Source organism: Mastomys coucha, unplaced genomic scaffold (assembly GCF_008632895.1).
Source record: "Mastomys coucha isolate ucsf_1 unplaced genomic scaffold, UCSF_Mcou_1 pScaffold21, whole genome shotgun sequence".
Lineage (NCBI taxonomy): Eukaryota > Metazoa > Chordata > Mammalia > Rodentia > Muridae > Mastomys > Mastomys coucha.
In genome coordinates, this window is record NW_022196904.1 from 176,862,438 (window position 1) to 176,884,903 (window position 22,466).

Here is a 22,466-nt window from a genome sequence, read left to right on the forward strand (position 1 = left end):
AAAAAAAAAAAAAAAAAGGAAAAAAAAAGTCAGTTTAAGATAGCTGAGGTAGAAGAAAATGAAATACACGCACACACACACACTCCAACGAAAAGTAGGAACAAACATGGATTATAAAGTGTTTGATTCTATTAAGTTTTAAATGCTAACAAAGGTGGTAAAAAGAGATTGAAAGGTAAATAACAGAGAACCTAACATTGCAAACACACGTTTCATCTCTAAAACTTTTAAGGAGCTGATAAAAATCTATCAAAACAACACTCTGTCTCTTGTATCCAGTCATCCATGTCCAAGAGCCTGAGAACAGTCACGTGGGGTTCATTCAGTGAAACACTGAGAAAAACATTGCTGAATACTAGTTTACAGACGTGTACCTTAAAACAAGTATTAAACGCTGCCTCACTCCTATTCAGTAGGAAAACCTGACAAGACTTAGACTTCATAAGCATATGGGTTTGGTTACACATTATTGGCACTGTCTTTCTGATCTCCAGTTTCCACTGTGAGCACTATATCACAAACAAGTAACGCAAATGCGAGATACAGTTGACCGCATGGGCTGGACGCAGCCTGAATGCTTGCCTGTGGGCAAACAGCACGCAAACGCTTTGGAATAGACCATGTGTGACCTCTAGAAACAATAAACGTGAGGAATCAAAACAAAGAAACAACTGTTGAACACTAAATAACTGTAAAACTAAGTAAAAACACCATATAAAATTCTGTTTCTACAGATAACAGATCAGAAGATTTATATATTAATGGTGCTTTAGGACACGAGCAGGTTTCATTAATATACATGAGGTTGGTAATAAGTCTGCTTACCCTTAACTACACAGACTAAATACAGCTCAGAGAAAGCACTCAGAAAACTGGACTTGCCTCCAGTGTGTATCCTATGGCTGCAGGTAGCTTTCTGTCTATTTCTACACCTATGAAATGAGAATGATATTTCACACAAGGCCAGAGCTGGCTAGAGGAAAAGAGTTTGCCACACAAGCCTGACGACCCGAGTTTGATCCCCAGAACCCACGATGGAGGAAAGCACCGATCCCAAAGTTGTTCTCTGACCTCTCTACTGCTTCAGTATTCACACATGTATCATACATATACAATTTAATAACAAAATAAAATATTAAACATAATTCACATGTGTGATATTCCAAAGATGACACATAAAGCAAATTTATAATTTATAAAGTGATTATATACCCCACAGAAACATTATTTTCTTGTAAACACAAATATATCTACGACCTAATTGCTGTTATCAGTGATGTCATCACTAAATCTAAACTAGTAATTACTTATTTTCTTCTAATCAATGACTCCTCTACTATCAAACAATTTACCTTTTAGGCTGAAGGCTATCAGGATGAACATGGACACATTAACACTAAATTATTTTCCTGAACGCTCCTATTTGGCGCATGTGGTCCACCGTTTCACATTACTAGAGAGCGACCTGTACCACAGAGAGAGAGAACTGAGGACAGGAAAAGAGCTGACCCAGAACTAAAAAAGCACACACTGTTCTGCCGACACTTCCCTGCCAACGCTCTTCCCTCCCCACGCCAGAGATGAGAGAGTCTGCTGTACCCTTCTCCTAGGTTAGGTCTAAATTAACAGGCACAGGTAAGCTGCAGGTGATGAATCGGCACAATTCCTAAGTTAGGATAAAGATGTCTGTCTATCTGCCAGGTCACTTATTGCACCAAGAAACTTTCCAAGTTGAGCTTTAAAAACTGCTACTAAAGGGCAGATACAGGTGTCTTCTCAAGGTGAACGCTATAATAAATTACTCGTGGTCCCTCCAATCAACTCCAGCTTTTACAAGAGCATTCCATGTGACTTTGACTTGGAAAAGGACCACTTTGCTAAAGGTGACTTAACATCTGTTTTACCCCCTTCACCAGTCCTCTGCCAGAGCCTCCCTAGCTGGTTGCTAAACAGTATCTTAATTTTTATTGGCTTCTGTACATGAAGAATGAGGCTCCCCCGCCCCCAGCAGTCTGCTCTCTGAGACCTATCACCATCCATTCAAAGAGAGAGGGTAGAACCAAGCAGAAAAGTTCTTGAGAGGACAGAGGCTGCTGCACCTTAGAAATCAACAAAGTCCTGGCTCTCACCCTAGAAGCAGCCTCTGGCTACCCATTTCTCCCAGTGCTGATATAAAGTGAGGGTGCTCCCCTCAAAGAACATGATTAGTGCCCTGTAAATAAATCTCCCCTTGGCTGTTAATGCAAGGAAAAATCTCTAACTTGGCCCATGGGCCTGGCTGAACTGCCATTTTCCCAGCCTTCCTTCCCTTGCCTCAGGCTAATTTCCTCACTCACTCCTCCATCTCAGCTTTCAGGCACTTAGTTACCTTCAGAGTTTGACTGCATTCCTGGGTGCATGGACTATTTTAAACAAAACAATATGACATGCACCCACTGTAAGCTACCTGTCCCCTTGATATCTTAGCAAGTGAGTCGGGGGGTGGGGGTGGGGCAGAAATAATCTAGGACGTTACTAGAATGATCCTTCACTTCCCCTTTCCAATCTTATACCTCAAACCCAAAAGCAAATAAAGGAATCTGGTCTAAAGAATAATAGCTCTGTGTGTGTTTGTGTGTGTGTGCACGCGTGTATATCCTTGTGTGTCCATGCGTGTCCGTGTGTGTGTTTGTGTGTGTGAGTATGCGTGTGTGTATGAGTGTGTGTGCATGTGTGTGTGTGTGTGTGTGTGTGTGTGCATGTGCGTGAGCATGTGTGTGTGTTAAGACCCTAAGTCTATGGAATCCCCAGGACCAGAACACCTTTCCTCCCCTGTCCCTTCTTGAAGCAACACTCCCCTGATAACCCACACTGCCCACTCAGGAACAGGCAAGACTGATGCTTTCGAACTTGGATGGGTATGGGAGAAGGCCCCCCAATAGGCGCTGACCCGTGAAAGGCACAGACTGTGTAAGGAAGTTTGGGGCCTGAGTTTTCCCTAAGTACCACGTCTTTTCTTTGATATCCCCCCCTCTCCAGAACGCAGATCTTTCCCATATTGCCTCAATATATATATCCACATACACACAAAAATGCACTCAGACACATGTATATACATCCACACAAACACACAACAAACATTAAATGAATTTTACCTTGAGATTATGGTAGAATTTCCAATAATATCTACAATGGTCCTAAGCCAAGGATACTCATAACAAAGCCTCAGCCAGCTAGGAAAAACCTCAGGATGCCCCTACATGCTGCAGAATCAAGTAGTCAGCCACACCTAATTCCTTCTGCAACCCATCTCATTAGTATGTATTTCACGTACAACAAATGGTAAAGTTAGATATAACAAAGAATTGTTCAAAGTTTTTATTTGTATACCTATTTTATATACGTTTATACCTGTGGTTATAAAAATTTATCAGGCAAAAAGAAAGTAGAAAAAACTTAAGAAGCCCACCTACCTATAGAGCTAGCCCCAGTAGTAAGAGTCTACCTCTGTCCTTGACAATGTTTGCTTCTCTTCAAGAGACTAGTCAAATTTATCACCATCACCCTACCAGGCCGAGAGAGTAAACCAGGCTGGCCTTGAACTCACCGAGTTCCACCCGCTCCTCCTTACCCACCCAGGTGCTAACATGAAAACTTTGTGCCACTACATCCAGCCCATCTTGCCTTCTCAGCTCTCACTGGCCTGCGGCTCACTGATGAAGTGAGTCAGGCTGAAGTCAGAAATCTGCCTGACTCTTCCTCCCTAGCCAAAGTGACATAGCAAGACCCTACCTCAAAACAGGAAGGGAGGGAGGGAGGGGGGAAGGAAGGGAAGGAGGGAGGGAAGAAGAAAGGAAAGAAGGAAGGAAGGAAGAAGGTTTTTCGTTAAAGAGATCTCAAAAGTATGGTTCTCCCGGCAAATGGCACTTCCAACAACACCTGCAGGTTCAAATGTTCTTCCTAGGGCTGAGGAGACAGCAGCAGCTAAGATCACTTGTTCTGTCCAGCGATAGTGGCACACCCCTTTAGTCCTAGCTACCAGGAGGCAGAAGCAGGCCGACAGATCTCTGAGTACAAGGTCAGCCAAGTCTACAGAGGGAGTTCCAGGACAGCCAGGGCTACACAGAGAAACCCTGTCTCAAACAAACAAACAAACAAAACAACAACAAAGACTGCTTGTTCTTGCAGAAGACACGGGTTCAGTTCCCAGTACCCACATGGTGACTCACAACTGTGTGTAACTCCAGTCCCAAGGAACCTGACACCGCTTCCGCTCTCAGCAGGCACCAGGCATGCACACATACACACATGCAGACAAAGCACCTTACACATAAAACAAAAGGTAAAACTGTTCCTGGCAATTCGTGTGCAGCATTGGGGCTCACACATCATCACTCCCATCACTCATTTATAATTTGTCTGATGCATGCTCAGCAAAATGTTAGCAGATATTAAGCACGAGAAAGTTTCACATTCAAAATATTTTGGCCAATGAAGGATAAAACAAAATTAAACAGGTTCCTCTTATTATAGGACTTCTGATGCCTTTAATTTACCGGTGGGCATTGTGATCCCCAACAGGGGATGTAGCACACAGCCTTTCTGACATTCATTTGATTACAGAATTACTTTTCCAAGACTCCTACAACTTTCAGAAAAGTTGATCTAGCACGATAGTAAACAAGACATTGAAAAGGAAGCCACTATTTGTGCGCGCGTGTGTGGAAAAGCCTCCCTTCTGAGTCATGAATTAGGCCCAGGCTGACTTTGTCCTCTTGCCTTCTTTTATCTGGACTCCTCGTCTGAAATGTGAGGAATAATTACAGCACTCTGCTTGCCAGGGTTACTTTTATAGTTTTTAATCTTAAAACTGTGTTCCATATTAATCACCCAAAGTAGCCAGACCTTAAAATCCCTAGGGTCCTACTACCTGGCCAAAGGGATGATGAGAACTGGACCATGCACCACCAGTCAGTTTTCACATGGAAGGCTTGCCCCACACCACACTGCTGCAGGGAGCCCTCCTTGAGCACACACCACCACATCTCAATCTTGATGCATCTTTTCAGTAGAGACTTTCTAAAGGAAATCCAAAAACATGGGAGGTCAAAGCTAGAACTACAAGAAAGAAAAGGGACTAAAAGCTATTTCCTTTTTTTCTAAAGAAAGGAACTCATTAAGTTCGTGAACAGGGGAAATATACTGTTCCTTTCAGTAAAATAGCTCTCCAGGAAAAGTATCTCAACATATTTACTATAAAACAATTTAATTTCCCTGTCCCATCAGCTGCCACCTATCCCCACCCCACCCCCAAACTCCACAGATTGTGGATTTCCTCTCATTCTTGGCAGCGTTACCAGAAGAAACATAATACCCCCTTCGGACTGCTCCCAACAGCTGCTGGAACAAGAAGGGGGAGTTAGGGAGAGCCCTCCAAAGCTGCCTCTAAAAACGACTCTTCCCTTTCCAAACCATGGAGCCAATGAGCGTGACTTCTCTTTTTCTAATCCCTTAAAGCAAAAGGAAGGGCTGGCAAGGTGGCTCAGTGGTAAGGACACTTGCCTGACACCCTGAGTTCAATCCTTAGAACATAAAGAACACAGCAGAGGGAGAAAACCAATCCCCGAAGGTTGTCCTCTCAACTCCACCCACACCGGGGCAAGTGCGACCACAAACGTGCGCACGAATACGTAAATGCTAAAACCTGTTCCACTAAAGACACTACAAAGGCTGCAGTGTCTCCTGTCCTAGATGTCTATCTCCAACACATCTGTTCTCCGTTTGCCTTAAGACTGAAGCTTCAACTCAGAAAGGTGATTCCACCTTTCCTAACTTGTATTTCTAGAAGCAGTGTCCTACGACTTCACGAGTCTAGTATTTTTTTGTGTGTTTATTTATTCCACAAAATTTTTAAAATTACATTTAATGTGGGAAGGAGGAGCCCGGGAAGAAAGGGAAAGAGAATAAGGTCAGCTGCCTCTGTGCCACGGTGCATGCAGAGGCCAGAGAACAGCTTGTGGGAGCTGGTTCTTCCACCATGTGGGAAGGATTGAACTCAGGCCTGGCAGCAAGCACCTTTACTACGGAACCATCTCACTGGTCTTTTTCTTTTTTTTTTTCATTTTTCTTTTACTTTTACTTTTTTTTTTTTTTTTTTTGAGACAAGGTCTCTGGCTGTTCTGGAATTCACAATGTAAACCAGGCTGGCCTCAAACTCACAAAGATCCACCTGCCTCCTCAAGGTGTATGCCACTATGCCTGGCAAATCTACCAGTTTCTAGGTTGCATTTCTTATCAAAGGCCAATGTGATATACTCCATCATTACTGGCCATCTGTCCCTGATCTACACAGCTAGTCCCCTACAGGCCAAGAGATATAAGAAGCAAAAATCTAGGACTTAATTCAGCAGTGACTCCTTCTTCCTGGTGTCACCACCACACACCATCAGGAAAAACCCATTACCAAGCAACAGAGAGCCATCCAGTAAGCATTCAGGAGTACTTCAGCTGAGACCACCAACAAAGAAGTTCATGAATGTCAACTGGGGGCAGAGGCAATATCTCTCTTCACCAAGGAAAAACTGGACAGAACCTCCAACATCATTCTCCAGAGGTAATGGCCAGAGCTGAGTGAAGACCGTGAAAACTGTACAGGAGGGGAGGGAGAAAATAGAATGTAAGGATGATTTGGAATAAGGGGTAGGAGAAGGTGGCGGGATGAACCAGCTGACCCCAAATGTCTTTTCCATCTCTAACTCCGATGATTCTTTGACCTCCAATTTTGTGCTGTGAACAAGGAATGGAAAGTCAACAGACATGGTAATGTTTTGAAAGAGCCTGGCAGTCTGCTCTTGTCATTTAATGGCCTTTACATGTATTTTTTAAGGTGTCTCCAAGCCCTGTCTTCATTTCACAGTTGTCACCTTTCTCAGCAATTTGAGCTCATGTCAAATACCAAAAAAGAAAGAGAAAGAGAAAGAATGTGCAGGCAATTAATTGTAGGCTAAAGAGCGGCAGGCAGAGAGCCCATTGGGTGGCCCATTCTTCCAGGGAGGGCAATGTGGGCAGGCTGAAGAAATGAAAAACTGGCCCAAGGCTAAGACAGGGCAGCCAACCCTCTAACAAGGGCTCAATTCTTTTTCCAGATAGCCTCTTTCTGTTTTCCATGAGTGCTCCCAGGAGCCAAGATAAGTATGTACATCCTTAACTAGCACTGTCACCTTGCTTCTGTGGAGTCCCACCTAAAGCCCATTCATCTGAGTGTGACTGCAGGACAGAAGAGACCACCTCACCCGTGAACTAAGGCTTTTCCTCCCTAGCCTCATCTAACGCTTGAGACATCAGAGAAAGTTTCTGAAAAATCAGTTTCTGTATATACAGAGGGGGGAATCGATTTTCTCTCTAAAACCCGTAATCCATTTTTCTCCTTTATTCCTTCTCACCTTAAATTTCCAGAATTTACCAGAATCTGGCAAGCCTCAAGGAAAGTCAACTTGAATTTCTTCCTGTTCCATGGTTAAGAGTCGGGACCAGACACCGGTCCCATGCCAAGGTCAGCTCAGAGGTAAGGGCAGGCTGTCACACAGAGGCCAACCCAGAGGTAAGGGCAGGCTGTCACACAGAGGAGCTGCTTCTCTATGTCAAGTGCTCTATAACAATTACTCAAAGATCTGTGTGCTTCCTCCATAAACTTACACCACACATGGCTTTCAGAAGCTCAACCCAAATTTTACATCTGCTGAAGGATCTAGATTTCCAAATGAATTTGCATAGCAGACTACGGAGTCTGCATTTCTCTGTCATCCTGCCTTGAAAGTTAGAGGAGTCACCCCTGTGGTTCAAAGGCCAGGTGACAAGGGAAGGCAGGGACTATTTCATCAAGACAGCCTTGGAGGCCCTCTTCCTTCCAGTGTGCTGAAGGTAGGGCTGTAGCAGACCATTTCCTGCTTCTGCAGGTGTATTTACTATGAGCATGTAAACTGAACCCTCCTTTTTATTAACTCAGAAACCATTAAAAAAAAAAAAAAAAGAAAGAAGGAAGGAAGGAAAAAAGGCCTGGGGCTGGAGAGATGGATCAGTGGTTAAGAGCACATGCAGCTCTTTACAAGGGACTTGAGTTCATTCTCAACACCGTCATCTGGCACCAGGGATCCAATGTCTCTGACCTCCCCAAGCATCTACATTCATGTACACAGACCCACACACACCATAATTAAAAATAAAATAAATATTTAAAAGAAAAGACAATAAGAATTTTCTAGAACAACTAGGACAACCCTACAGGCAACACCTTGGGGGACTAAGGAGAGGGTGATCCCTCCCACCCTCCCAGGTAAGGCAGAAAGTCTATTTAAAAAAAAAAAAAGGCCTAGGCTACCTTTGAGTTGCTAATTGTTTTCTAAAACCACAGTTCAGGCCTTAAAGACGGATCAGCACTGCTCACCACTCAGGAAAGGAAACTTCAAGCTTTTCCCCCCACTGGGGTGGGGAGGACTCTTAGGTGCGACCATTTTAAAACAAACAAACACACTCTGCTTATCTGTGTCTATCTCACCACTCTGGATGTTAATCATCACTGAAATAGATACCCTCATCCCCCAGCCTCAAAGAGCTCCCAGGCTGCAGGACGGCCAAAGGAATGAGCCTGCATGCCAGGGCAAACCCCTCAGCAGCCCGACTCCCTATTGTCAATCCTAGGCAGATCTATCACAGGCTAATGTAAAACAGCACCCAGGAAGCTGTCCACAGGACATTTAAAAGGCCACCCCCTTGAGAATATGTAACACTAACACAAAGAAGGGGATCAAGCTAGCTTTAACAGAAATCGCACGCATTCCTTAAATGGGCTTCTATGCAGATTTTCCCTTTCTTTGCTCTAATTATCAGTATCAGAATTTACAGCCCCTCTGTCCCTCACCCTCCAGCAGTGTGCATCACGTATGGACAGAGCACGAGTCCAACTGCTTTATCCCTGCACACTGAATCAGTACCCGTCCCACTCCTCACTCAGAAGTCTGCTGTATGGAACACTGCCTTGATTTTTATTATTATAACCAAGATATTGCTATTCCCCTAGGCTTCATAAAGCTTTCAAACAAAACTAATTTGAAATCAGATGACTGGTTCAAACTACCTTTTGTTTCCTAAAAAAGGGGGTGGGGGGCGCAGCGGAGAAGAAAAGGCCCACTTAGGAGACTTCTTGGTGTTCACTGTTTGGGCAAGGGGCCTAAAGGGAAGCAAATTGTTTGTTTGTGGTTTTTAAGTGGCTCAAATGCCTTCAAGCACAAGTGTAAGACCATTAACCAATCACAAGGAACCAAAGCAGTTCATCTTACTCAACAAAGCCACCATCAGTTAGGAACAGCTAAACTGAACAGGGCTTGCCCTGGGCCGGAAGGTCAGTAAACCTTAGCAGTTAGTGTTTCTGAAAATCAGAAGGCCCTTAAAGTAGTAAGTGCAGTCCTAAGCCCACAGGCTCTGCTGTCATGTTTGTGAAACCATTCAAGATGTCATGTGTGTGTTTGTGTGTGTGTGTCCCTCCTGTCATTAGGCAGTACTTCCAAATCAAACCACGCCCGCTTTCTGACGACATAGGCAGAGTAAAGGGGAAGCCAAATAATGAAAATGAATTTGTAGTATAAAGTGCTTAGACTCTGCCAAATGGTATTTGTGGTGCTTTACCATCATTAGATATGTGTCGTAGCATGAAGCGCTGTCCTTCCAGAGACGTTGCACACCTGGTTAGGCCTCATTTGACTGAATGGTAGTGTTCCTAGTCTTTAAGAAGATAAAACTCAGAGCCAAGTTCTGTGCTGCTAACTACTTGTGTATATGTTCGGCAGTAAGTCCAAAGCATGAAGAGCCACCTTATGCAGGCAGCTATGTCTGCACTCGGTGTAGGCACCCTGATGCTCGGAATGAACTGAGGTACATGCCTTGTCTCTTCAGGGATGACAACTGCCTCTCTTGGGGTTTATGAAGTCTCTGCAGCTGTCCAGAAGCAGGCCACACTGGTAAATGCTCTCCACCTGCTATAACAGGCATAATTTCTCCCCCCAACCCAGAAAACAGAGCAGTGACCCCTGATCTTTATCAACTGCCACAGCAGTGCAACGTCTCTGGAAGGACAGCGCTTCATGCTACGACACATATCTAATGATGGTAAAGCACCACAAATACCATTTGGCAGAGTCTAAGCACTTTATACTACAAATTCATTTTCATTTGATCAGTCTCAGTTTCTCTCTTTTAGAATATTAGAAAGGAAAATAAAACTAAACATTGACTCTTTCATTCTCTACTGTAAGGAGCAACAGAAAGCCAAACTTTGCTTGGGTTGGCTTGAATTCCAGTCATTTTAGACAACTTCTATTATAGTTCAATATTCCTTCAATGAGTTACTCTGTCAGAGCACATGATATATCTAAAAGAACAAAAAGAGAAGAAAAGTACATAAAATGTTTACAAGTAAACTTTACTACAGACTACTAGAGATGTAAACATATATAATTCTGATTCTTTTCCCTTTGGGGGGAGCATACTCATACCCACACGTCATAAGACTGCATACTCAGGAAACTCGAAGGAACCGTCATCAACAAATTATACCAGAGCACCTTAAAGTTAAAAACTTACTAAAGTATGACACAGTACAAAGCATGCAGAAAAGTGCATTTCTAATAAACATAAAACACACAGGAACAAATCAGTAATAAATAAAAAACGATATGTTAGAATTTTATAGTGAAAACCACAAAAATCCTTAAAAAGGCATAGGACGGTTTTGGTCATGGACTGAGAGGTGAGCCATGCTGCAGACATTTTAACACAGCCAGGACAAGTTAACCCTAGCAAATATCACCTCTATCAAGGAGCCACATGCTTAAAATGTTATGGAAATGAGAAGATAAACCAGGAGGAAAAAGGAAGAGTTCAGATACAAAGTGAATACACAAATGTATGTGTGTGTGTGTTTAATATACAGCAATGTAAGCTTTCTAAAACAAAATGGGAGGAGGGAGGATTGCTTAGCCAAAGGTGTAGCAATAACTGAGCAAGCATTTAGAGAAAAATATAATAAAAGAATTTCACTCCTTACACCAAAACAAGTGTTACTGATGAAATACCATTAAAAAACAAAAACAAAACCAAGTTACAAAAAAAATTAGTTGGCAATCAAATTTGTCAGGCTTGTGAAAAAATTATAAATTTCTCAGGTTAAGGGGGAGGAGCACATTCTAATGAAATATAAAAACTCTAATAACAATAAAATTAAAAATTGAGTGGAAAATGTACCTCCATCAAAGATAACAGATGAGAGTCAAACATTTATGACCCAGAAAAATTCCAAATTTATAACAAAAACACCAAGACCCCAGTGACAAGGAATAGGAAGAAACAATCTCACAGGTGAAACAGACACATGGCAAAATATTTATCCTGGCTAGCGATGAGAGATACAAAAGAACACAACTTCGGCTACCTTCACTCACCCACTAAAGCAGCAAAGGTTTTTGGTTTAATTCTCACATCAGATTGGCTCACTCATTCTTTGCTGGTATACTGTGACTTGGTTCAATACCTTTGCACTTCAAAACCTTTGATCCAATAGTGGCCACCTTGAAATTTTTATTCTAAGGAGCTAATTCAAGACAAATTATGTCATGGTGTACAACATACCTCAAAATCTAGCCGGGTTAGGGGCTGTGCAAATGAAAAACTTTTAAAATGGAAATAGTGGTGCATTAAATGATGATTTCTTGATGATTTCTTACGGTTTTTTAAAACTTTATTATTCTCATACATTACAACTAAGCAAGAGTAGGGTGCATTCTCAAAGCGTTTATCCTGACCAGTTCTGTGCATGTCACACATGTTCTCCCCTTCCTGTTTAACAGTTTAAGTGTGTTTAGGAATGTTTTGCATTCACAGGTCTCAGATATTACGGAGGTCAAACTGCCTATCTTGGCTACAGTCTACCCCAAATCCAACTTGTTGCCTCACACAGGCATCTTTTGTGGGTCCTTCTGCCTGAATCAAGTCCTAAAATAGGTTGACAATGGGACTAAAAGATTTTTTTTTTAAGGTTCTAAGTCCATTTAACTTGATCTGAGCCCCGAAGCCTAACAACCTTTGAGAGGGTGGCCGCAAAAACACGTTGGAAGACCTCCTAGTGGGCCTGGGTCCTAGAACCAGCAGGAGACAGGACACAGGGCTAGGAACCCAGGGACTCAGGAGTGTTTTAGGATGGCTAACTGTGAGTAGCCGCCCACGAGGGAGGGCGATGACTGAGGAATGCTCTCCGGAAGTTTCCTCGGGTTAGGGGGTGACACCAGTATTCCTCGAGGGTGCTGGGGGGAGGGGGCCTGGGGACGGGGCGGGGAAGGGGGCGACAAGTCTGGGCTTCGGTATTCCGGGTGCCACACCACACGGCCCCGAGCCGACCAGGCCTCGGCGCCCCGCCCTTTCCCAGGACGCTGGCCGGCTCGGGGCGGGGAGCGGGCGGGCGAGCGGGCGCTTACAGGTCGGTGCCGAGCCGCGTGAAGCCGGTGTTGAGCGAGGCCCGGGCTATCGGGCGCCAGAGCAGGTCGCAGGCGGTGAAGCGCCGCAGCCAGCGGCACACCTGGGCCAGGCGGCCGAGGGCCCGCGTGTCGAGGTAGGAGCAGATGAGCAGCAGCAGCTCCTCCGGCAGGCGCCAGAGCGCGGGCCCCGCGGCCGGACGGGTGGCCGGGTCCACGGCCGCCGCCGCCGCCACCGCCGCGTCCTCGGCCGCCGCCATAGCCGTCCCGGATCCCGGGACGCCGCCGCACGCCTGACGGTCCCGCTCCTGTCCTCTCTCCAGGCTGTCGTCCTCCCGCCGCCCGGCCCCGACCCTGCGTTCCTCCTTCCCCGACTCTGAGCTGCCCTCATCCCGCTTCCCGGAGCTTCTCGGCCCTTCCTGCTCGCCTGCCTCGCCTTCCTGTCCCGGGCCTGCCTCCGCCGCCGGCCCCGCTGCCTTCCTCTCCGGCTGCAGGCCCCGCTTTCCTTCCGCCCCGCTTCCTCTTCCGCCGTGCCCGGTGCTGGCTTTCCCCTTTCCTTTCCCCTTTCCTTGCTTTCCCCGCGCGACCCTCGCCTCCCCGCCCTCGCCTTCCCTGGACCCGCGGTTCCCGGGCGGACCCGAGCGGCCCTGGCTGCTCATGAGCGGCCGCGGGGCCGGCTCGACGCGCAGCGGAGCCGAAGACGCCACCGCCTCCTCGAGAGGAGGCGACACCACGTCGGACCGGGTCACATGGGGCGGCGCGGGCCCAAGCCGAGACCCGCCCCTCACGCCTGTATTTCGGGGTGCGAACCCCAACCTGAGCACTGACATCCCCATCTTCTGGAGCACCGGGAACATCGAGTTGAAGCATATGTCTTCAAGACTGTATGGAGGAAGCAAGCTTGATGGCTCACGTCTGCGATCCCAAGCATGAGGCTAAGGCAGAAGGATGGACATGAGTTCAAGGCTGGCGTGGCCCACAGAGCAAGAGACTGTCCAAATTAAAAAGACAGAGACAGACAGGCAGATTGTTGAAAGGTTCACAGAAAACTCCCACGTAGGTCACAAGAGGAGCCTGTGGCTTCAGGAACCATCAAGGTTGAACCTCTGCCCTTAAGAGGCCTTTTGGTCCTAGGAGACCTCCTTCCCCAGGTGATACCTTCTTTCCACAAGCTGCATACCAGATTCTTAAAAAACTGCAAGCCAGAAGTTAGAAAGTTCCATTGCCCTTGGTCTCACAAAGGATGTCAACCAAGATCCTCTAGGAGTCCCAGTATGATTAAACAATATTTAGGGAAGTGAAAACAACCTTCTAGATCCTGAGTCCATAGCTCCCAAACCAAGCCAATCAGGGATTTTTAGTAGTCGTTACATAGGGTAAGTTGATTCTCCAAGATTACTAGGGATCCATTTCCCATACCATCCACTGGATTCACCTGAACCAATCTAAGAGCTTCAGAAGTAGAGACCTGTGCTGTCCCACGGGGTCTGTGGGGTCACTTTAGTCACATGTGGCTTCTGTGTGTGTGAAAGGCAGCGTTTCCAGATCTCAGTATGCTGTAAGCATAAGTGAGATACACAGCTGATTTTGAAGAGCTAGACAGGAAAAAGAATGTGAAATATCTTATATAATTCTAAACTACATATTAATTATTAGTAGTTTGGACATACTGAACTGAATTCAGTATATTTAGTATAATTGTTAGAAAGCTTTTTATTTCATGTTATTTCTCTATTAGACAGCACTTATGAAGTAAGACTTGAGAGAACCAAGCGAGGTTGAACATGCTAAGAATCCCAGAACTGAGGTGCCAGAGGCAGGCAGATCTCTGTGAGCTCAGGCCAGCCAGCCAGTGCTACATATTGAGACCCTGTCTCCAAAAAAAAAAAAAAAAAAAAAAAAAAAAAAGGAAAATGAGCTTCCTTTTCTTGAATCTATATAAGAACCAACATGTGGTGGCATACACCTGTAATCCCAGCACTTCAGAAAACAGTGAAATCACCACAATTTTTTTTTTGTTTGTTTGTTTTGGTTTTTCGAGACAGGGTTTCTCTGTATAGCCCTGGCTGTCCTGGAGCTCACTTTGTAGACCAGGCTGGCCTCGAACTCAGAAATCTGCCTGCCTCTGCCTCCCAAGTGCTGGGATTAAAGGCGTGTGCCACCACTGCCCGGCTAATCACCACAATTTTAAGGCCAGCCTGGGTCTACAAAATAAATTCCACACCAGCCAAGGGTCTATCTGTAGTAAGACTGTCTTGAAAACAACCCAAAAATCCATATAAGAATGATTGAAGATTTTTCTTTTGTATTTATACTTTTTAACCTTTTTAAGGACCAGGAATGAGTGAGACATTAGTTGTGAAAATCATTCGAAACCTAGCATAGAAGGGTTGCAGAAGCATCCTGTAACAAGGTCAGACCGGAATCTGGAATTGCCCTAGAATTACTTTTTGATCTTAACAAAACAACAACAAAAAACCCCACCTCTTTGGCCCTTTAGTGTTCTGGGTCTGTAGAGGAGATAAATGCTGTATTTACTCTGGAAGGGTAAATGACATGATCCCGGGAAAATGCTTTGAACTCCTCTAAGAAAATTCTCAGTCATAGTTACAGGTCAAATCCTGTTACAAAAACACACGTGCGCACATCCCCTTAAAAAACACAACAAAGGCTTTGTGCAGAAAACAGTTTCAAAATCCGAGGCCATGGTTTAGAAGAATATTGCGTTTGTTAATGGTTGGTATGAAAATGAAATGGTAAAAGGCATATCTCAATACAGCCAGAGAATTTAGCTTGTCCCTTTAGAGATCTGTTATACTAAATTGGCTTAGTTTCATGTATGATACTGCTAGAAGTCTGTTAAGGCAGAGGCATTGTAAATTGAAGTGACGGTATCCTTAGGTCAACAGTTATGCATCTTGCTGTATTTGTGTGTTGTGAGCCACTCCGACAAGAAGATAAGGATGAATATAATGCATGGTTTCAGAACCATATTTAAATTTACATAATTTTAACTTGTTATTCACATACAGAATAGTTCATCTTTGTTGATGGTACCTACTGTTAATTAAAAGACCTAGAGGCAAAAATTTTTTTGTATAGCTAGCCCAGTAAAATGGCAGGATTAAAATACACAATTAAATGAGCACATCTTACCCATTATCTCATATTGCTTTCATTGAGGTACAAACTAAACTATCACTTAAAAATATCAGATTGCAGAGGCTGAAGGGACAGCCTTGTCACTGAAGTGTGGATCTGAGTTGATCCTTGCCCCTATAATCCCAGCACTACAAAGGTAGAGACAGGATATCTAGGGCTTAATGATCAGCCAAATTCACAAGCTTTGGACTCAGTGAGAGATCCTGTCTCAGAAATAAAGTAGAGAACAAACAAGGAAGACATCTGACATGGACCTCTGGCCTTCACACCTGTGTACACACATACATGTACAGGAACATGTGCACACAGACACATAAATCAAGTTGCCAGCCAGGTGTGGTACTACATACCTATAACCAGAGGTCTCTGGAGGTGGAGGCAGGAGAGCTGGAGAGTTCGAATCCAGCCTGGGTTACCCAGTCAGTAAATAAATGTTTTGTTCTAGTGCTGGGATTGAACCCAGTGCCTCATACATGATATGCAGGTAGTCTGCTACTGTGCTATATCCAAAGCCCTTAATTAACTAATTAACCAAAATGCCATATAAAAAACCAGATGAACTGCTTAGGTAGGAGCTGGTGCTTTAGGATTGGTAAGGTAGGTTGGTGGATAAAGTACTTCTCCCCAATTCTGTCAACCTGAGCTTCCTCCTGAAGACCCCCATGGAGAGAACTGACTTCCCGAGGATGCCCTCTGACCTCTAGATGCATATAGTTATTCCCCTACAATAATAATTACATATATGGAACACTGTTGGCTAGTGTCACAAGAACTTTCTACATATTCTGCATATCTTTTTTTAATCTGGTTTTTCAAGACAGGGTTCTGTGTAGCCCTGGCTATCCTGGAACGCTCTGTAAACCAGGCTGGCCTTGAACTCAGAGACCTGCCTGCCTCTGCATCCCGAGCGCTGGGATTAAGAGTTTGTGCCATCACAGCCCAGCCATAGTCCTCTCGGTGACTCGATAAGGAAGACATTGTTGATTTTTTTCCTCAGATGAGAAACTGGAGCCTTAATTGAGTAGTTTCTAAGCATTCATAAAGTAGCAAATCCACTGAGTCTGTTCACAAGGCTTGTATTCCAATGAGAACCTTACCCATGCACACAACAGAAAAAGGGATAAAGCATTAAACCCAGGGTCCTCTCAAATCTCCTTCAATGAGTAAAGACATACTACCAATATTGTAGTTCACTTGTGGCCATGAAGCAGCTCTAGCATTCAAATCAATGCTGCTCGTAGGCCATGGACGCAGCCTCCAGTCTCCCATCCGTTAGTTGAAATGGTTTCTTGTATCGTATAGGACTACCTAAGGTCATTTCCTTGGAAGTACACATCCTCCCCACCCCCACTATCTTCCACCTTTTCATCACTTCCCTGGTTGCTTTTTAATTTTGTCCCTCCCTCCCTCTCTACTTCCCCCCCTTTCTTTCCTAATGCTTTTCATAATCTTTGTGAAACACTTAAAGAAACCTGTAGGAACTAATATGTTCTTGCCAAAGAATAGTTGCCTAAAGCTCTCATGCTTCCACTTCATTTTCTTCCTTAAACCTAGTAACAATATGGGCTGATGTAATGGCACAGTGGATAAAGTTGCCTCCCTCCAGTCCTGATGACCTGAACTGGATCCCAGAGACCTGCATGGTGTAAGGAAATAGTTGATCCCGAAGGTTGTCCTCTGACCTCCACACACAAGCCTTGTCACATGCACCCATGAACAGGACCAAATGAACTTAAGACACTAATAAATGTAGTATGCATTACATGACCTATTTGTTTATTCGTTTGGTGGGAGGGTGGTGAGTGGCACTATACATGTGTGAAGGTCACAGGATAATTTTGTAGGAGCCAGTTCTCTCCTCCTATCATGTAGATCCCAGGGATAGAACCCAGGTCATCCACCATGCTTAGAGGCAGGCACCTTTACCCATATATGAGTCATATATGCAAAAGAGAATCTTTAAGAGTAATGCTAATTATGGCTATTTCCTGGTGACATAATTTTTGAATTTAGCTTTTAGACTGTTCTTTATTGAGTTTTTAAATTTTTTTTTTTTTACTGTAAGCATGAATCAACTTTTTTTGGGGGGGGGGGTGTTTCGAGACAGGGTTTCTCTGTGTAGCCCTGGCTGTCCTGGAACTCACTCTGTAGACCAGGCTGGAACTCAGAAATCTGCCTGCCTCTGCCTCCCAAGTGCTGGGATTAAAGGCGTGCACCACCGCCCGGCATGAATCAACTTTTAAAAATTGATAAATCTTTTAAAGAGAAAAATTAAGGCATTGTGAGTCAAAACACACCTTGTAAAAGGAGGTTGGAGATGTTCCCTGGACTTGTCTGCTGTTGTTTTGGTTAATTTTGTTGTTTTTGTTTTGTTTTGAGGCAGGGTCTCACTGTGTTCACTGCTGGCCAGGAGCTCACTATATAGACCTGCTTGCCAGGACCATGACAGCACTCGGATTAAAGACGTGACCACCATAAACAGCCTGCTGACTTGCCTCTGTTTTAGTGCTCTTCCTTTTTACCCTTCCCCGAGTGTGTGGTGTGTGTGTGTGTGTGTGTGTGTGTGTGTGTGTGTGTGCATGTGTGTGTGTATTAGTGTTTGTGTGTGTACATGTTGTCATGTATGTATGTGTGCACATGTATGCTCGCGTGTGCAGAGACCAGAGGTAGACAACAGTTATTTTCCCAGTTTCTCTCCATTTTGGCTTTTGAGGCAGAGTCTCTCAGTGAACCTGGAGCTCACTAAATTGACAAGATTCGCTGGTCAGTGAATGCTGGGGATCCACCTGTCTCTGCTTACAGATGCACATCATCCGTCAGCCTGACCTTTCCGTGGGTGCTGGGCACTGAACTCAGGTCTTCATGCTGGCGTGACAGACACTTGGCCTGCAGAGGTATCTCCCAGGCTTCTAGGGTTTTTGTTTGTTGTTTTTGAAACAGGATCTCATTATGTAATCAGATTGACCCCAAACTGGAGGTCCTCCGGCACAGTTGCCCTGCTCAACCACTGACAGGATTTTTAAGTAGTCACCTGAAGTTCTTCAGACTGTATCTTTTCTAATTCTAACACTGGGAAGCTGGAGACAGGAGACTCAGAAATTCAATTTCTTCCTTAACTATGTGATCAATTTGAAGCCAGCCTGGAATACATGAGGCTCTATCTTAGATAAATAGGCAAATAAATGAAACATATCATGAAAGAACAAAATAAGAAACAAATTGGAATATTAGAAAGAAGAGGGGCTGGGAAGATGGTTCAGGGTTTTTTGTTGCTCTGACAGAGGACCCATGTTCAGTTCCCAGCACCCACATGGTGGCCTACACTTGTCTGTGACTCCAGTTCCAGGACAATCAACCCCCTTCTCTGACCTCCATGGGTGCCAGGCACGCATGTGGTACACAAACACACATGCAGGTGAGATTCTCACATACAAAAAATTAAAACTTTTAAATAAAAAAGGGGAGAATAGAGACCTCACAGTGATGCTTTTGTAAACAGGCTTCTCAGAAAGAGAGAGAAAATATTTAAAACGTGATTTCAGAAATCATGAGTGGTAGCTTATATTCAGTATTCTAGTTAGGAAAGCCATTGTTGTATGGATCTGCCGTCTTTGACATATTCAAAGAGAACACTTTTGTGTGTGTTTTTTTGAGACAGAGTTTCTCTATGTAACCCTGATTGTCTTGGAACTTGCTCAGTTGACCAGGCTGGCCTCAAACTCACAGAGATCCACCTGCCTCTCCTGAGTGCACCACCACTGCCCCGCAGGAAAATTTTTTTTATTTCCTGTTACTTTATCTACAAAAGACTGTACGGAACTATGACAAATGCCGGCCATGGCTGCAGAACTGTGTCTTGTTCTGTTCGCCGTGGTTTTGCATTGTGCTGTGTTTTCTAAGTTTTCTGCAGTGAGCATGCATTGCATTGATGGTCACATCTAAAGGAAAAAGGCCCAAGAGGTATGTATACCTAAATATAAAATAATAATTCAATTGGGCTTTGTGTGTGTGCACCAGAGATTGCACTCAGGGCTCTGAGCTGCACCACCAACCTTCACTGTAATGTTTAGAAGTTCATTTCACAGAAATCCAAAATGAAATCCAAAATGCAAAATAATTCCAAATGATTTTTACAGATCTTAGCCCTCTAAGAGACAGAGCACAATTCCCGACTCGCGGGGAGAGGTACATACTGACTTCCTTCCGGAGATGACAGGACAGGAAAGGGAGGAGCAACAGACAGTACTGTGGAGAGGCCCCAGAAGCACTGCCTCGGCCGGGAGATGAAGGCCACGTCAACAGAGACAAGTCGGGTTAACAGTGAGAAACCTTGAGACAAGGAGGGGCACGGCATAGGTCAGTGGAAGAGTGTTTGCCTAAACCTAAGGCCTGGGCTCAATTGCCAGCATTGCAGAAAAAAAAGAAAAACAGACAGTAGGCGCCTTGGTCTAAGTGAAAATGCTGCCTTGCCTGTGTAGCCCTCCTCTTCAGAATTCACCTCCAGTAAGGAAGAAGCACCACACAGCTCCCAACTGAGGAACCTTCTACAAAGTATCTACCCCCAGTACCCTACCCCCCAGTGTCAAGATTATAAAAAATAAGGCCGGCCTCAGAGACTATCCCAGCCAAGATGGATCAAAAGAAAACATGCTGGAATAAATACAATAGGAAATTCCAGACAGGACTCTGAAAAAAGAAATAAAGACATGGTTAAAAATTAAGGAAATTTGGCCAACCATCGAGGTGCACACTAATAATCCCAGCACTCAGGAGGCCGAGGCAAGAGGATCAAGACTGTAAGTAGACCTCTGTTTAAATTTTCTAGTCAGCCAGGACTGGGAGTGTAGCACAGCATGAGAACACTGGCTTAACATGCATGAGGCCCTGGCTTCAGTTGCTAACACTGCTGCGGAAATGATTTCTCCTGGTCTGGATTAACAGTTGAGATTAGAAACATTTGCTTTCCCAAGAATCTGAAAACACCATTCCAAGGCTAGGGATGTACATCAGTTGATAGGACTGCTTGCCTAGTGCGCTCCATTCCCCAAGACCACATAAACCAGGTGTCTTGATAGAGTAATTGTATCAGCCCTGGGAAGAGGGAGGAGGGTGGATTAGGAGTTCAAGGTCATCTTCAGGTCCACAGTGAGGCTGAAGCCACCCTGGACTTGTGAGACCTTGGGGAGAGAGAGAGAGAGAGACAGACAGAGATAGAGAGAGAGAGAGAGAGAGAGAGACAGAGAGAGAGAGGTGGGGGGAAACAAGAACAAGAGCTGGGCAATGGTAGTGCACACCTTTAATCCCAGCACTTGGGAGGCAGAGGCAGGCGGATTTCTGAGTTCCAGCCTGGTCTACAGAGTGAGTTCCAGGACAGCCAGGGCTACACAGAGAAACCCTGTCTCGAAAAACAAAAACAAGGACAAGAGCAAGCAAGAAAGGCAAACACTATTTCAAGATATAATTCTGGCTTTTTAAAAAACCATCAGATTTTCTTGCATTTCAGAAAGGATCGATAAAATCAGCAGTTTAGTAATGATAAGCATAAATATGACCTCATGAGCTCTTTCCCAAGAAATAAGAATTAAGGTTCAGGAAGGATGATCTCTTTAAGCACCTTTAATTCCTCTAGAAGAAAATGCCAAGTTAAATATAAAATTCCTCAGCTGGGCATGGTGGCTCAGGTATGTTTCCCAGCACTTGGTGGCTCAGGTCTGTTTCCCCAGCACTTGGTGGCTCAAATCTGTTTCCCAGCACTTGGAAGGCTGAGGCAGGGAGAATGCTGCAGGCTTCAGGCCAGCCTGAGCTACAGTGTAAGGCTCTATCTCAATAAATTCATCAATTTAGGCATGATGGAACAGTTGAGAAGCAGAGGTAGATGTGTCTCCTGAATAACAGCCAGCCTAGTCTACATAAAGAGTTCCACATAAGCCAGGGCTACATAGTGAGACCCCATATCAAAATAAAACAAACCAAATAAATTAAGATAAAATTCTTGCTCTTGGTTCTACAGTTATGATTGATACAATTTAATAAAGCCTAAGACATTCATATGTGCCTTGGGTTGTCTTCATTTATTATTTGTTGGGTTCTGTTCCTGTTTTAAATGTGGGAAATTGCAACAGGCTGTTTGTTTTACTTTCATGGCTTTAGTTAGCAATCACAGATCAGGGACAACTTGCAGGAGTCAGTCCTCTCCTTCCACCATGTGGGTTCCAGGGGTAGTTAGTACTCACATCATCAGGCCGGGCAATAAGCACCTTAGCCCACCAAGACATCTCAACAGCCCCCAGTTTTACGTTATTAAAACACATGTACATGCACTTACATGCATATATACACACATACTAAGTAAGGAGCAAGTATGACCTTTGAACCAAAATGTAATGTTATGCTTTTGAGTAACTATGCAACTGCTTCTAAAATAAATTTTCTATAATGGATGCGCATCTCACCTTCTTCACAGCAAGTGTTGCAAACACAAATAGATGAGAGAGAAAGTGGTCTGTGTTAGAATTCAAACACAGAGGAGAAAAAAAGTCAAGAATTCCCGTGCCAGTGACTTGTTCTCAGTGCCAGTGACTTGTCCCCAGTGCCAGTGGATTGTCCCAGTGCCAGTGGATTGTCCCAGTGCCAGTGGATTGTCCCAGTGCCAGTGGATTGTCCCCAGTGCCAGTGGATTGTCCCAGTGCCAGTGAATTCTCCCAGTGCCAGTGGATTGTCCCAGTGTCAGTGGATTGTCCCCAGTGCCAGTGGATTCTCCCAGTGCCAGTGGATTCTCCCAGTGCCAGTGGATTGTCCCAGTGCCAG

General features: G+C 44.5%; 1 protein-coding gene and 1 long non-coding RNA gene across 3 annotated transcripts in view; one reads left to right on the forward strand and one right to left on the reverse strand.

The window, feature by feature from the left end:
- Positions 1–13,259, reverse strand: part of Fbxw4 (F-box and WD repeat domain containing 4) — an 88,066-nt gene extending 74,807 nt beyond the window's left edge. Inside the window, exon 1 of one of the 2 annotated variants that reach the window (XM_031390489.1) lies at positions 12,501–13,259. In XM_031390489.1, the coding sequence (XP_031246349.1) occupies positions 12,501–13,156 (656 nt within the window). In that variant the 5' untranslated portion in view covers positions 13,157–13,259. The remainder of the gene's footprint in view (positions 1–12,500) is intronic. The other variant, XM_031390488.1, reaches the window with a different exon arrangement.
- LOC116103924 lies at positions 13,059–18,154 on the forward strand. The gene is made up of 2 exons (XR_004123630.1): positions 13,059–13,873; positions 18,043–18,154. It is a non-coding gene; the product is annotated as an uncharacterized LOC116103924 (long non-coding RNA).
- The last annotated feature ends 4,312 nt before the right edge of the window (positions 18,155–22,466 follow it).